This window comes from Oryctolagus cuniculus, chromosome 1 (genome assembly GCF_964237555.1).
Source record: "Oryctolagus cuniculus chromosome 1, mOryCun1.1, whole genome shotgun sequence".
Taxonomy (NCBI): Eukaryota; Metazoa; Chordata; class Mammalia; order Lagomorpha; family Leporidae; genus Oryctolagus; species Oryctolagus cuniculus.
Genome location: NC_091432.1, coordinates 65,155,682 through 65,170,618, shown reverse-complemented (window position 1 = coordinate 65,170,618; position 14,937 = coordinate 65,155,682). Strand labels below are relative to the sequence as shown.

The window sequence follows — 14,937 nt, the reverse complement described above, 5'->3', positions numbered from 1 at the left end:
GTGGCTGAGGCATAGGGATATAAAGGAGACTTTTAATTTATTTCTTTCTATATTTTTTTGTACTTTAAAAATGTAAATCTTCTGGTTAGTCAAAATTAGAATCTTAAAATTGACTGCTTTTAAACATTTTATTAAAATTTTTATTGTAATATTCAGGTCAGAATGCATAAATAAGTACACAGCTCTATGAATTTTCACAAAGTGAAAATACTTGTGTAATAAATATCTTTGAGGGCTGGTGTTGTGGCATAGTGGGTAAAGCCACTGCCTGCAATGCCAGCATCCCATGTCGATGCCGGTTCAAGTCCCAGGTACTCCACTTTCAATCCAGCTCCCTGCTAATGAGCCTGGAAAAGCAGAAGAGGCCCAGGTACTTGGGCCTCTGTACCGATCTAGAAGACCTGAAAGAAGCTCTTGGCTCCTGGCTTCAGACTGGCACAGCTCTGGTTGTTGTAGCCATTTAGGGAGTTAATCAGCGAAAGGAAGGTATCTCTCCCTCTCTCTGTGTAACTCTGCCTTTTAAACAAGTAAATAAATATTTTTAAAAAACATTATCTTGGACAAGAAACAGACCATTACCAGTACCTGAAAATGCCTTCTTGACTTAAACTGGTAACCAGTAAAAACAACAGAGTTATTTTGCCTGTTTCTGAAAATCATGAAAATGGAATCAGCACTGACTTGATGTTCTTCGACTCCCTTGTAACAGGAATTGACAAGTGGTCACGCCTTAAGGCAGACAAGGTTTATTTGGGGGCCTATGCTCCAGCACAAGGGAGACTGCATGGTAGGAAGAGGTTCCACTGACAGCTCCCAGAATGGAGCTGGCCTGGGATTTTTTTCTAGCTGGGGAGGCCTGGCCACATTCTCTGGCTCTGGCTCATCTCCTTGGTATACAGCACTTTGCTTTGCCCTCGGTTGGGTGATCTGCGCATGTGCTGTCACTCCTTTTGTACAATGGACGCTCAAAATGGTGGCACTGCTCACTACCGCCTCCCCAGGAAGGTCAGACATTGGTTTTATTAGGCTATTTTGAGCATGTGCCCATGGGAATTGGGAAAGTCCTTAATGGGACAGAGGGGGCCTTTTGTGGTTCGGTTTGGACATGCCTTGCTCCCTGACTGGTTTGGAGCTGGGGTAGCTTGTGGGAAGAGATGTATACATGACCAGGTGGGAAGGGGCTGGATTTTATGAGTCCTGTTCCTATCCTGTCACAGAATGACACAGTATGTTCTCTTTTTTATCTGGTTTCTTTTACTCAATTATGCTTCTAAGTCACCTTGCACTGCATGAAACAGCAGTTCTTCCCTTTCCAACACTCTTAGTAGTCCATTGTATGAATATGCTACAATTTATTTATCATTTCTACTGGTGCTGGGAACTTGGGTTGCTGCCCATGTGGTTACAAATAGTACTACTACTAATGTCCTTACATGTATATTTTAGTGAACATACATACAAACTTCTTCTTTTTTTTTTTTTTTTTTTTTTGACAGGCAGAGTTAGACAGTGAGAGAGAGAGACAGAGAGAAAGGTCTTCCTTTGCCGTTGGTTCACCCTCCAATGGCCGCCGCGGCCGGCGCGCTGCGGCCGGCGCACCGCGCTGATCCGATGGCAGGAGCCAGGTACTTATCCTGGTCTCCCATGGGGTGCAGGGCCCAAGCACCTGGGCCATCCTCCACTGCACTCCCTGGCCACAGCAGAGAGCTGGCCTGGAAGAGGGGCAACCGGGACAGAATCCTGCGCCCCGACCGGGACTAGAATCCGGTGTGCCAGGGCCGCAAGGCGGAGGATTAGCCTACTGAGCCGCGGCGCCGGCCACATACAAATTTCTGTTGGGGATTTATTTGGGAACTAAACTAGTGAGTTATACAGTATGTATATGTTCATCTTTAATAGATACTCTCAACTATTTTCACAAAGTAATTTCTAATCTGGATTCCCATCAGCAGTGTATGAGGGTCCTAATTGTCTTATATTCTTGTCAACATTTAAAAACTTTGTACAGGCAGGTTTTCTGGTGGATATGTAGTGGTAACGCACTGCGGTTTTGACTTCCATTTCCTTTATGTCTATTGTTTTAGATTTATTTATTTATTTGAAAGGCAGAACAGAGAAGGAAAGACAAAGAAAATAGAGATGTTCTATTTGCTGATTCATTCCCCAAATGGCTGCAACAACCAGGGCTGCACCAGGCCAAAGCCAAGAGCCAGAAACTCCATTGAGGAATCCCATATGAGTGGCAGGAACTGAAGTACTTGAGCCATCATTTTTTTTTTTTTTTTTTTTTTTTGACAAGTAGAGTTACAGAAAGAGAGAGAGAGAGAGAGACAAAAGTCTTCCTTCCATTGGTTCACTCCCCAAATGGCCACAACGGCTGGAACTATACCGATCCGAAGCCAGGAGCCAGGTCCCCCTGGTCTCCCATGCGGGTCGGGTACAAGGGCCCAAGCACTTGGGTCATCCTCCACTGCCTTCCCAGGCCACAGCAGAGAGCTGGACTGAAAGAGCAGCAACCAGGACTAGAACCTGGCACCCATATGGGATGCCGGCACCGCAGGCAGAGGATTAACCTAGTGCTCCATGGCGCCGGCCCCTGAGCCATCTTCTGCTGCTTTCCAGGGTGCATGTTAGCAGAGAGCTGGAATGGAAGCAGGGTAGCCAAGGCTCAAATTGGCACTCTGGTATAGGATGTGGGTGTCTCAAGCAGTAGTTAAACCTGCTGTTCCACAACACCTACCCTCCCCCACCTTACGTCTATTGAGCCTAAGTACCATGTCATGCTTACTGGACATTTGGATATTATCCCCCCCCCTTTTTTTTTTTTAAGATTTATTTATTTTTTTGAAAGAGTGACAGAGAGGAGAGGCAGAGAGAGAGAGAGAGAGAGAGAGAGAGAGAGGTCTTCCATCCTCTGGTTCACTCCCCAATTAGCCACAACAGCCAAAGCTACGCCAATAAGCCAGGATCAAAGAGTCAGGAACCAGGCACTTCTCCCGGGTCTCCCAGGTGGTACAGGGGCCCAAGGACTTGGCCATCTTCTACTGCTTTCCCAGGACACAGCAGAGAGCTGGATCACAAGTGAAGCAGCTGGGACTCAAACCAGCGCCCATATGGGATGCTGGCACTACATCCTGCTACGCCATAGCACTATCCTGATATTAAGTCTTATAAACTGCCTATTCAAGTATTTTGCCCACTTTAAAAATTCTGTTGTCTGCCTTTCTCTTACTGATTGGTTTTTATGCTAGATAGGACCCTCTGCATATTGCTACAAATGTCTTCCTCTCTTATAGCTCTCCTTTTCACTTTTTAAAGATGTATTATTATTATTTTTTATTATTATTTTTTTTTGGACAGGCAGAGTTAGAGAGAGAGAGACAGAGAGAAACGTCTTCCTTTTTCCATTGGTTCACCCCCCAAATGGCTGCCAAGGCCGGCGTGCAGTGACAGGTGCGCTGCGCCGATCCAAAGCCAGGAGCCAGGTGCCTCCTCTTGGTCTCCCATGCGGGTGCAGGGCCCAAACACTTGGGCCATCCTCCACTGCCTTCCAGGGCCACAGCAGAGAGCTGGACTGGAAGAGGAGCAACCAGGACAGAATCTGGTGCCCCAACTGGGACTAGAACTCGGGGTGCCGGTGCCGCAGGTGGAGGATTAGCCAAGTGAGCTGTGGTGCCGGCCTAAAGATGTATTTTGATGAGCTCTTATTTTTAGTGTAGCCCAGTTTATTCACTTCTTTATGGTTATAGTGACTTTTGTGTTATTTATGTAATCTGTGCCCAGCTTAAATCAGGAAGATATTCTTATATTTTATCTTCTAGCAGTTGTATTATTTTAACATTTACTTTAGAATTTAAGTGAGTTTTATGTACAGCCTGAAATAGAAGTTAAGTCATTTTTTTTTTCACGTGATCATCCAGCCCAAATGACAAGCACCCGTGCACTGCAGCATCCTTTGTTATACAACCAGTGTCCACAGGTGTGTGGATCTGCTTCCGTGCCCTTTGTCTTCTACTGGGCTAACTGTCTATCCCTGAGACAATACCATGCTGTCCTAATCACTGAACACTTACATGATAAGTCTTGCTATTGGCAGAAATTGTTTTAATAAGGAAAAGACACTTCTCTCTTCTTGCACGTATTAAGTCACCACTACCTCACAGCCCACAGCCTAGTGACTGCCATAGCAGAGTTGGTCCTGACAGAACACCTGGAACAGGTCCCTCAACCTGCTGCTCTCCTGGTCAACCCAAGAGAGCAGGAGCCCAGTCTGGGGAAGCAGATGGTGGCTAAACAAACGGTCCTTTCCCAAGGTCAGTAACACGGATGACAGACCTGCTCTCGCAGGGATGCTCTGAGAACTGAACAAAACCCTGTAGGGAAAGTGCTCAATATGATCTGTGGCACAGATTGAAATACTCAACAGGTATTAACTTTTATTAACATTTTCATTTTATATTCCTCATATCTAGCACAGGACCTGGCAAAGTGAACAGTCAATGAAACACTATTTTAGAATTTTAAAACAAGAAGGAATTTACAGGTGATTGTGTTCTGGTTCTTCATCTTTGCAGGGGAATAATATGAAGACCCAAAGACAAAACATGCCCCCAGAGTCACACAGCCATAGAGGACAGACCTGGGGACTAAAACCCAGACCTCCTCCCCCCAGTACAGGACTTCCCACTGCAGCCTCTCAGTTACTAAAATTCTCTCTCTCTCTTTTTTCTTTTTTTAAGATTTATTTATTTATTTGAAAGGCAGAATTACAGGGAGGGAAATATTACAACTGCTGGCTCACTCCCCAGATGGCTGCAACAACCAGGGCTGGGCCAGGCCAAAGCCAGGAGCCTGGAGCTTCTTCCAGGTCTTCCACATGGGTGCAGGGTCCCAATCACTTGGGCCATCTTCTGCTGCTTTCCCAGGCCACAAGCAGAGAGCTGGATTGGAAGTGGAGCAGCTGGGACTCAACCTGGGACTCATATGGGATGCTGGCCTCACAGGCAGTAGCTTTACCTGCCTATGCCAAAACGCCAGCCCCATTAAAGTTCTTAACAATGGTGGCTACCTCAGAGCACTGGACCTGCCTGCAGTGAGAAGCCAGCTTCTAAGAACCACCACCAAGGTACAAGAGCTTGCCTCTCTACCTCACAGCACACCGCTCCCATGGCCAAATGCAGCAACCAGGATTTCTCTCAGGACAGGCAGCACTGTAGCCAGAGCTGTGAAGAATTCTAAAGTCACAATGCAATGGAGAGCAGCTAAAATTTTCCACCAGAGGAGGGAGGAGCTTCTCTGGACAGGAGGCTTTTCTTAACCAAGGGAAATGCCAAGAGTTCTTCAAATGCATTGCTTGAGGGGAGCAAATAAAGAAAACTGATTCCAGTATCCCTCTTGGCATCTCACATGCTTTTCCATGTCGGCCTAGATCTGCCTGGACCAATCCACATCACTGGGAGCCCATTGTGATATTATATTTCAGTTCTGAGCCAGGACACAGTACAGCCAGCAAAAGCTTAACTGTATAGAATACCAGATCCTCTAATTTTACCTGCACAATTGAGCTGATACCCATTCTATTCTCTCCATTCCTAGTGACTGAATTCAGGCCTTCATGAATGCCATGAGGAATTATTTAGGACATCTGTGCAAAGGGTAGACATGAACAGGGCTGTGTTTTGGAAAGCCCACCCTGACTACATTTGGAGGACAGCCAGTCAGGAAAGGAAGGGAGACGGAGAAAGGTGGCAGGGAAGATGGACTACTGTCAACCATCAAACCTTGGCACTCCTGAGACTGGCCTGGATTCATGATGGGATGGCTCAGGACAGTCATTCTTGGTTCCTGTAGCATGGCACTATGATCCTTCAAATAAACTACAGGATACATTACTAAACTGCATGTATACAGAAATGCCACATTACTACCCTTATTTTACAGACAGAAAACTGAAGTCCACTAAAGGCAAATTACTTGTGCAAGATTACTGGGAAACTGCCAGGAAAGAGCAGGTGCCCAAGCTGGGAGCCAGGAACTCAATGCAGGTCTCCCACGTGGATGGCAGGGACACATTACCTGAATCACCACCTGCTGCCTCCCGGGAGACAGCGCTCTGTAACTCAGGCACTCTGAGACAGGACAGAGGCCCTCCAAGTGGTATCTTAATGGCTGCACCAAATGCCCACCTCGGCTTTTCTTTTCAATGAGTTACAAGAGGTAGACCTGAGGGTGTTAGTATAAAACAATTTTCCAGGGCCAGTACTGTGTGCAGCTGGTTAAAACCCCAGCCTGCAGTGCTGGCATCCCATATGGCACCAGTTCAAATACCAGCTGCTCCACCTCTGATCCTGCCTATGCACCTGGGAAAGCAACAGAGGATGGCCCAAGTGCTTGAGTCCCTGCACCCAAGTGGGAGACCCAGAAAAAGCTCCTGGCTCTGGCTTCGGATTGGCCCAGCTTTGGCCACTGCAGCCATCTGGGGAGTGAACTAGTGGATGGAAGACCTCTCTTTCTCTCTCTGTCTCTGCCTCTCTCTCTAACTCTTTCAAATAATTAAAATAAAATTTTAAAAAATACAACAATTTTCCCTAAACCAGTCTTATCATCCATGTCTAGCCTGATAGTCAATAGGTAAGCAAAACAGGCCGGCGCCGCGGCTCACTAGGCTAATCCTCCGCCTAGCGGCGCCGGCACACCGGGTTCTAGTCCCGGTTGGGGCGCCGGATTCTGTCCCGGTTGCCCCTCTTCCAGGCCAGCTCTCTGCTGTGGCCCCAGAGTGCAGTGGAGGATGGCCCAGGTGCTTGGGCCCTGCACCCCATGGGAGACCAGGAAAAGCACCTGGCTCCTGGCTCCTGCCATCAGATCAGCGCGGTGCGCCGGCCGCAGCGCGCCGGCCGCGGCGGCCATTGGAGGGTGAACCAACGGCAAAGGAAGACCTTTCTCTCTGTCTCTCTCTCTCACTGTCCACTCTCCCTGTCAAAAAAAAAAAAAAAAAAAAAAAAAAAAAAAAAAAAGGTAAGCAAAACAAATCAATTGGTCCCGGGAAACTAGGAATATTGAAGTGATTCTAACCTGCTGATTTTTCTAGGAATGATTCTAGTCACCTCCTGGACTTGTGGCTGTGAGAGCTGATCTACATATGGGTACTGCACAAAACAATGAGGTGTCAGAAATAGCAGACACCTGTGTGGCAGCAGTGACAAACAGCATGAAGTTTCCAAAAGAAAAGGCATTTTGTTTCCTATAAAGAGGAGGGAAACAGCCCGAGTTACAGCAGACAGACCTTCCCCTCTTCCCAGGACCTGGAAATGAGAACACATGACAGCTACACACTGCCAGCAATTTATATTGCCTCCTTTCATCCTCCCACGTCTTCCTCTCAGCAATTCTCTTCCCCAAGACTAGAAGCTAAACAGCAGTTCAGGGCAAGTAAGTGGTCTTGGGAGACATGACCTAGCTGTTTACAAATGTGAAGGGTGGTTATTATTTTTATTTCTGTCAAATATGAATCACTCCAAAAAATCTAAATCCTTTTAAATTCAGCAGAAGAATGCACGACCTTTGAAGGAATAATGAGAAACGGAGAATGAGACACAGCCCTAGGAATACAGATTGTCTCTCAGATGTGATTCCTCACTGCCAGAAGTCAAGCTGGGTCTTACAGAATGAACACCATGGAGAAAAAAGGACAGGATCATCTCACAGAGGAGAGAGCGTGTGAGCACAGAGGCCGAGGCGAGCACGCGCCTATGAGAGAATACGCCTGAAACATGGGGTGCCCAAAGGAAAGTCACTGTGGAGGGCGGGCACCTGGCCTGGCAGCTAAGGTGCCGCCCGGGAGCCAGCGTGCCCTGCTGCAGTGCCCAGGCTCCAGGTCCACCTCCACCCACTCCTGGTTCCAGCCTCCCTGGGAGGCAGGAAGTGACAGCTTCAGTAGCTGGGTCTTGCTCCCCTTCCTCTGGAAGGAGACCCAGATCCCACTCAGGTTCCTGGAACTGGCTAGCCCCAATCCCAGCTGTGGCATGCATTTTTAAAAAGGAAAATCACCGAGAAGGAGGCTGGGTGCCCACTGTGAGAGCGCTGGAATACCACAGCTGTTGTCATGCTCACGCTGCCACCCAAGAAGAGGCATTTCTATCCGTCCTCTCACCAGCTCCTCAGAGAAGCATCAAGGGCACAGGATGAAGGCCTGGGAACCAACGTAGAGTCATAAACGAGGCCATGCGGGAAAAAGGAAAACCCAGTACTGACAGGAAAGCTAAGATGAGGTGAATGCCTCCCTTCCTCCTCAAGGGTCAGGAGTCAGAAGATTGAATGTGGCACCTTTGGAAGGAGAAATCAGTGAATTACATCAGCAGAAATGGGAGGAGCACATGGTAGGGTGCTTTGTTCAAGAGTATAACTCTTGTCCTAGAGATGTTAGACTCAACAGAGGAGAGGGAACAGACTGAGCCCCAGAGGGAAAAACACAGGAATCTGGCTGCTCATCGTGTTGCTAGACTCTAGGCTCAAGGAGAGGAAGGAGGGAGGCCACGCAAGACTTCCTCCCAGAGTATCCAGCTCCAGTCCCAAGGAGGGTAAAAGAGACAGGACTCAGGCCAGAGCCTCTGTGGGCTGGCAGGTGACAGCTTCCACCATGCTGTCCTGGGCAGCAAGTGAGGAGCCCAGCGCAGCATCCACCACCTTCTAGCACTGCTGTGCCAGCCACGCTGGGACACTGAGTAGCATCAGAGAAATACCACCTACAGCCCCAACCAAAGGGAGCTTCACTCCCTGCAAGCTACCAATGTCATCTGGAGCCGGGTGTTTGCCAGCTCTGACTTACAAAGACTCGGGGCAGCTCCAGCAACCCCACTGTAGTTCCGCTCGGTCAACAGTCATAGGCACTGGGGGTATAGAGAGAAATGAAACTAGGCCTAACTCCAAGGGAGCTCACATCCGGAAGGAGGGTTCGGCATCAAAACAGATGGTGACAACTTAGAGCAGTAAATCCCAGGATGGAGGAGGCCCAGGGAACCCCACGCAGGGAACCCGGAAGGGCTTCTCAGAGCAAATGTTTGTTAGTATCCCTCCCCACCCTGATTCCTCACTAGGAATTAAAGGTTGAGGAGGAGTTAGCCAGGTGAAGGAGAGGTCTTCCCGGTAGACGGAACAGCATGTGCAAGGCCTGGAAAATGAGAAGCAAGAGGCTCACACAATTAAATCATGGTATCTCAGAGATGGAAGACGAGGCTGGAGAGGAAGATAGGGACAAATGGCATTACAGATGTTACTCAGCCTCCTTTTATGTTGAGCTAAGGAGCAAGTCACAGCATGGCATATGCAGAAAATTATCTCACAGGGAGAAGCCTATAAAATGTTTTGTTAAAGATTTATTTGTTTGAGAGGCAGAGTTACAGACAGAAAGAGGGAGACAGACAGAAAGGTCTTTCATCTGCTGGTTTACTCCCACAATGGCCATTACTGGTCTGAGTTTCATCCAGGTCTCCCATGTAGGTGCAGAGGCCCAAGCACTAAAGTCATCTTCAGCTGCTTTCCCAGGCCATCAGCAGAGAGCTGGATTGGAAGTGGAACAGCCGGAACTCAAACCAGCACTCAACTGGGATGCCAGTGCTGCAGGTGCAGGCTTAACCTACTATGCCACAGTGGTAGCCCCACTATGAAATGTTTTTAAAAGAGGAAAATGGCCCAGTGCCATGGCACAGCAGGTTAAAGCTCTGGCCTGAAGCACTGGCATCCCATATGGGCATTGGTTCTAGTCGTGGCTGCTCTACTTCTGATCCAGCTCTCTACTATGGCCTGGGAAAGCAGTAGAAGATGGCCCACGTCCTTGGGCCCCTGCATCAACGTGGGAGACCTGGAAGAAGCTCCTGGCTCCTGATTTCAGATCAGCTCAGATCTGGCCATTGCAGCCATTTGGTTAGTGAAAGAGCGGATGGAAGACCTCTCTCTCTGTAACTATCTTTCACATAAAAATAGGGGGCTGGCACCATGGTGCAGTAGGTAATCCTCCACCTGTGGCGCTGGCATCCCATATGGATGCCAGTTCAAATGCTGGGTGCTCCTCTTCCAATCCAGCTCTCTGCTATGGCCTGGGAAAGCAGTAGAAGATGGTCCAAGTCCTTGGGTCCCTGCACCCACATGAAAGACCAGGAAGAAGCACCTGGCTCCTGGCTTCGGATCAGCACAGCTACGGCCACTGCGGCCATTTGGGGAGTGAATCAACGGAGGGAAGACCTTTCTCTCTGTCTCTCCCTCTCACTGTCTATAACTCTACCTGTCAAATAAATAAATAAAATCTTAAAAAAAAATAAAGAAAAGAAACTGTGAGGCCAGGAATTGAATCCATCCTGTTTAAGTGTCATCATTGTGCAGACTGAAATACATTTAAAAAAATATACAGATAAATAAAAATAAATCTTTAAAAAAAATAATAAAAGAGAAAAGCAAACCCCCAAACAAAACTTTCTTTGCTACTAATTTATGTGGGATATCTCACCTTCTTTTATTTTTCTTTGTATAAAAGGCACACAGGCAGACACACACATACACACACACACACACCTTCACTGGGGGGCCTGCTTTGTGGCTCATGAGGTTAAGCTGCTGCCTGCAATGCTGATATTCCATAACTAGCCAGTTTTAGTGCTGGCTGTTCCACTTCTGATCCAGCTCCTTGCTAATGCACCTGGGAAAGCAGTGGATAGCTCATGTGTTTGGGCCCCTGCACCCACATGGGAGACTCTGATGGAGTACCAGGCTCCTGGCTTCTGCCTGGCCTAGCCATGGCCATTGCAGCCATTTGGGGAGTGAACCATAAGATGTAAAAAATATATATATATAAAATAAAATCAATCAATCAATCGATTGATCCATCTCTCTCTCTTCCCCTCTGTAATTCTTTCAAATAAATAAATAAAACAAAAAAGATATTTTTAAAGGAAGCTGATTGGAAGCAGAGGTGGGATACACTCCCGAGCACTAAAATATGGAATGTGGGCAACTCAAGCAGCAGCTTAACCAGCCACACCACAGCATCTGTCCCTCTGTGCAGCTTTCAGAAGGAAGAGGTCCCAAAATAAAACAACTCTAATAAACTATTCTAAGGTTGGAGCAGGCATCAGGGCGCAGTGGGTTAAGCCATCACCGGGGAAGCTCATATGCCATATTAGAGTGCCTGGGATCGGGTCCTGCTTCCACCTCTGCTCATAAAGATTTTATTTATTATTTCTTTGGGAGGTGGAGTTACAGACAGTGAGAGAGACAGAGAGAAAGGTCTTCCACCCACTGGTTCACTCCCCACATGGCTACAACTGCCAGAGCTATGCTGATTTGAAGCCAAGAGCCAGGACTTCCTCCGGGTCTCCCACGTCAGTGCAGGGCCCCAAGCACCTGGGCCATCTTCCACTGCTTTCCCAGGCCATAGCACAGAGCTGGATTGGAAGAGTAACAGCCAGGACTAGAACCGGCACCCATATGGGATGCTGGCGGCACAGGCAGAGGATTAACCTACTGCGCCACAGCACCAGCCCTCCACCTCTGCTCTTGATCCAGCTTACTGCTGACATGCATGGAAAGCTGTGCATGATGACTCAAGTGCGTGAGTCCCTGCTGCCTGTAAGGGACACTCAGATGGGAGTTCTAGGCTACAGGCTTCGCCCTGGCCCAGTTCTGGTCCCAGCTTTTGTAGGCATTTAGGGGTGGACCAGCAGAAGGAAGATCAAACTCTCATTCTTTGTCACTCTTTCAAATAATTTTAAAAATAAATAAATTTAAAATAGGTATGACTATATAACATAGCTTTTAAAAAGCTATGGACTCAGCCGTCACCATGGCTCAATAGACTAATCCTCTGCCTGCGGTGCTGGCACCCCAGGTTCTAGTCCTGGTCGGGGCGCCGGATTCTGTCCCGGTCGCTCCTCTTCCTGTCCAGCTCTCTGCTGTGGCCTGGGAGTGCAGTGGAGGATGGCCGAAGTGCTTGGGCCCTGAATCCACATGGGAGACCAGGAGAAGCACCTGGCTTCTGGCTTTGGATCAGCGCAGTGCGCCAGCTGCAGTGCACCGGCCGCAGCGGTCACTGGGGGGTGAACCAATGGAAAAGGGAAACCTTTCTCTCTGTCTCTCTCTCACTGTCCACTGTCTGTCAAAAAAAAAAAAAAAAAAAAAAAAAAAAAAAAGCTATGGACTCTCCTTGCAGAAAAATTTTACATATTATTTCAGACCCCCTCCTCCCTGCCTAGAGGGTAGTGTTAACTGACTCAAAAATCACAAAGCTGCAAAGTGACAGAACCAAATATTAGAAGACATTTTCGGGGCCCACGCTGTGACCCAATGGGTTAACACCCTGGCCTGAAGCGCCGGCATCCCATATGGACGCCAGTTCAAGTCTCGGGTGCTCCTCTTCCAATCCAGCTCTCTGCTATGGCCTGGGAAAGCAGTAGAAGATGGCCCAAGTCCTTGCGTCCCTGCACCTGCATGGGAGATCCAGAAGAAGCTCCTGGCTCCTGGTTTTGGATCGGCGCAGCTCCGACCATTGCAACCATCTGGGGAGTGAACCAGCAGATGAAAGACCTCTTGCTCTGTCTCTACCTCTCTCTGTAACTCTTTCAAATAAATAAATAAATCTTAAAAAAAAAGAAGAAGAAGAAGACAGTTTCTTGGTTCCTAATTTAGTACTCTTCCCACTGCAAAGGAACAACTTTAGTCAGGGATCTATCTGTTTTCTGCCTGCAGCCTGCCTGATATGGGTCTCAGCTGTTGCAGGGTTCTTCTTGTGAAAATCCTTGATGTAAGGATGACGCCCAGGAGGACATGGCCAAGTGCAGTGCTTTCTAAAGCCCAGACGCAATGGTTTCAACCTCAGCCAAAGACAGACAAGCAATAAAGAGATGTGCATGGCTGTGTGGGAGTATGAAAATAAGCCAAAGAACCAAAAGATGTTGAAACCTCCCAAAGGAGCAGAGCAAAAATTTCCCAATTACACTGTTTAAAGGAAGTGATGGGGCCAGCCCTGTGGCATAGAGGGTAAAGCCGCCACCTTCAGTGTCAACATCCCATATGCGCACCGGTTCAATTCCAGGCTGCTCCATTTCTAATCAGCACTCTGCTATGGCCTGAGAAAGCAGTAGAAGATGGCCTCTACACCCACGTGGGAGACCTGGAAGAAGCTCCTGGCTTCTGGCTTCAGATTGGAACAGCTCCGGCCATTGTGACCACTTGGAGAGTGAACCAATGGATGGAAGATCTCTCTCTCTCTCTCCCTGCCTCTGTAACTCTGACTTTCAAATAAATCAATAAATCTTAAAGGAGATGATGGCATTGAGACTCAAAGCCAAATTTTCTGACATTCAGGCCGGTGTTATGTCCACCCCACCACAAAATCCGTGCACATGCAGAGAAACCTAACCACCACAGAAGCAATCACATAGCTGAAGGCACAGGAATGGGCCAAATCGTGTTATAATGCTTAGCTCTAACTCCCAGGTACCTGTGATATTGCATCAAAGAAGCACATACATATTTTAGGTCTGCAAACAATCTAAACGTCAGCTATCTGAAAATATTAATCCACTTCTTTTGGCGACAAACCAATCATTCAACTAAACTAAATTTAGCAGTTCCACTCAGAGATCCATACTGAAATACACACTAAGGGGATATTTCTTAAAAACTATCACAAGTAATCCAACCAAGTTGTTTGCTTTTTACTGTGATAACCTGGCCTGGGGACAGGACTGGAAGCTAGGAGAAACACCTCCAGTCTGGATAATCCCAAACTTTTCTAATATATGCATCTCTGACCTTAAGGTCTTTGCAAAAGCTGACCACTGAGCTTTTCCAAAGGACTCCCTCTGCCCCATACCTCCTGAGCTTTAATTAGGTGCTTGTATCGTCCAATGCCATGGGTGGGTTTTGACTTGTAGTGCCGACTGGTGCTCAGTAGAATGCCACCTGAAAGAAAGCAAACAAGATAAATTTGTTTGTGTCCCTCTAGGGACAGGCAGATCATATGTGAGAAGATAAATTCTCCATGGCAGGGTTGGGAATATCAGGGTTGGGAATATTTGGAGGTAAGAAGGTCTTTCTTCTTCTTCTTTTTTTTAACAGGCAGAGTAGACAGTGAGAGAGACAGACAGAGAGGTCTTCCTTTTGCCGTTGGTTCACCCTCCAATGGCCGCCGCGGCCGGCGTGCTGTGGCCAGCGCACCGCGCTGATCCGAAGGCAGGAGCCAGGTGCTTCTCCTGGTCTCCCATGGGGTACAGGGCCCAAGCACTTGGGCCATCCTCCACTGCACTCCTGGGCCACAGCAGAGAGCTGGCCTGGAAGAGGGGCAACCGGGACAGAATCCGGCACCCCGACCTGGACTAGAACCCAATGTGCCGGCGCCGCAAGGTGGAGGATTAGCCTGTTGAGCCACAGCGCTGGCCAAGAAAGTCTTTCATTGGCTTAAAGAAACAGACATTTCGGGGCCGGCGCTATGGCACAGCAGGTTAAAGCCCTGGCCTGAAGCGCCAGCATCCCATATGGGTGCTGGTTCAAGTCCTGGCTGCTCCTCTTTCGATCCAGCTCTCTGCTATGGCCTGGGAAATCAGTACAAGATGGCCCAGGTCCTCAGGCCCCTGCACTCACGTGGGAGACCTGGAAGAAACTCCTGGCTTTGGATTGGTGCAGCTCCGGCCATTGCAGCCATCTGGGGTGTGAACCAGCAGATGGAAGACCTCTCTCTCTGTCTCTATCTCTCTCTGTAACTGTTTCAAATAAATAAAATTAATCTTAAAAAAAAAAAAAACAGACATTTCTTGATGCTGAACTAATTCTCCATTTGCCCCCTTTTTCTCTCCTTTTGGTCCTGGAATATATCTTATCCCAAATGCCCATCTTTCAAAATTTTCTCCTGCTAAAGCTAGAGTGGCAGGGAACAAAATACACTCTCATAGG

The 14,937-nt window shown here is 47.9% G+C and overlaps 1 protein-coding gene across 1 annotated transcript in view; it reads right to left on the bottom strand.

The window, feature by feature from the left end:
• MRPL48 (mitochondrial ribosomal protein L48) overlaps positions 1 to 14,937 on the bottom strand; it is a 76,914-nt gene that overhangs the window by 25,210 nt on the left and 36,767 nt on the right. Inside the window, exon 4 of the mRNA XM_008264199.4 lies at positions 13,862 to 13,950. Coding sequence (XP_008262421.1) covers positions 13,862 to 13,950 — 89 coding nt within the window. The remainder of the gene's footprint in view (positions 1 to 13,861; positions 13,951 to 14,937) is intronic.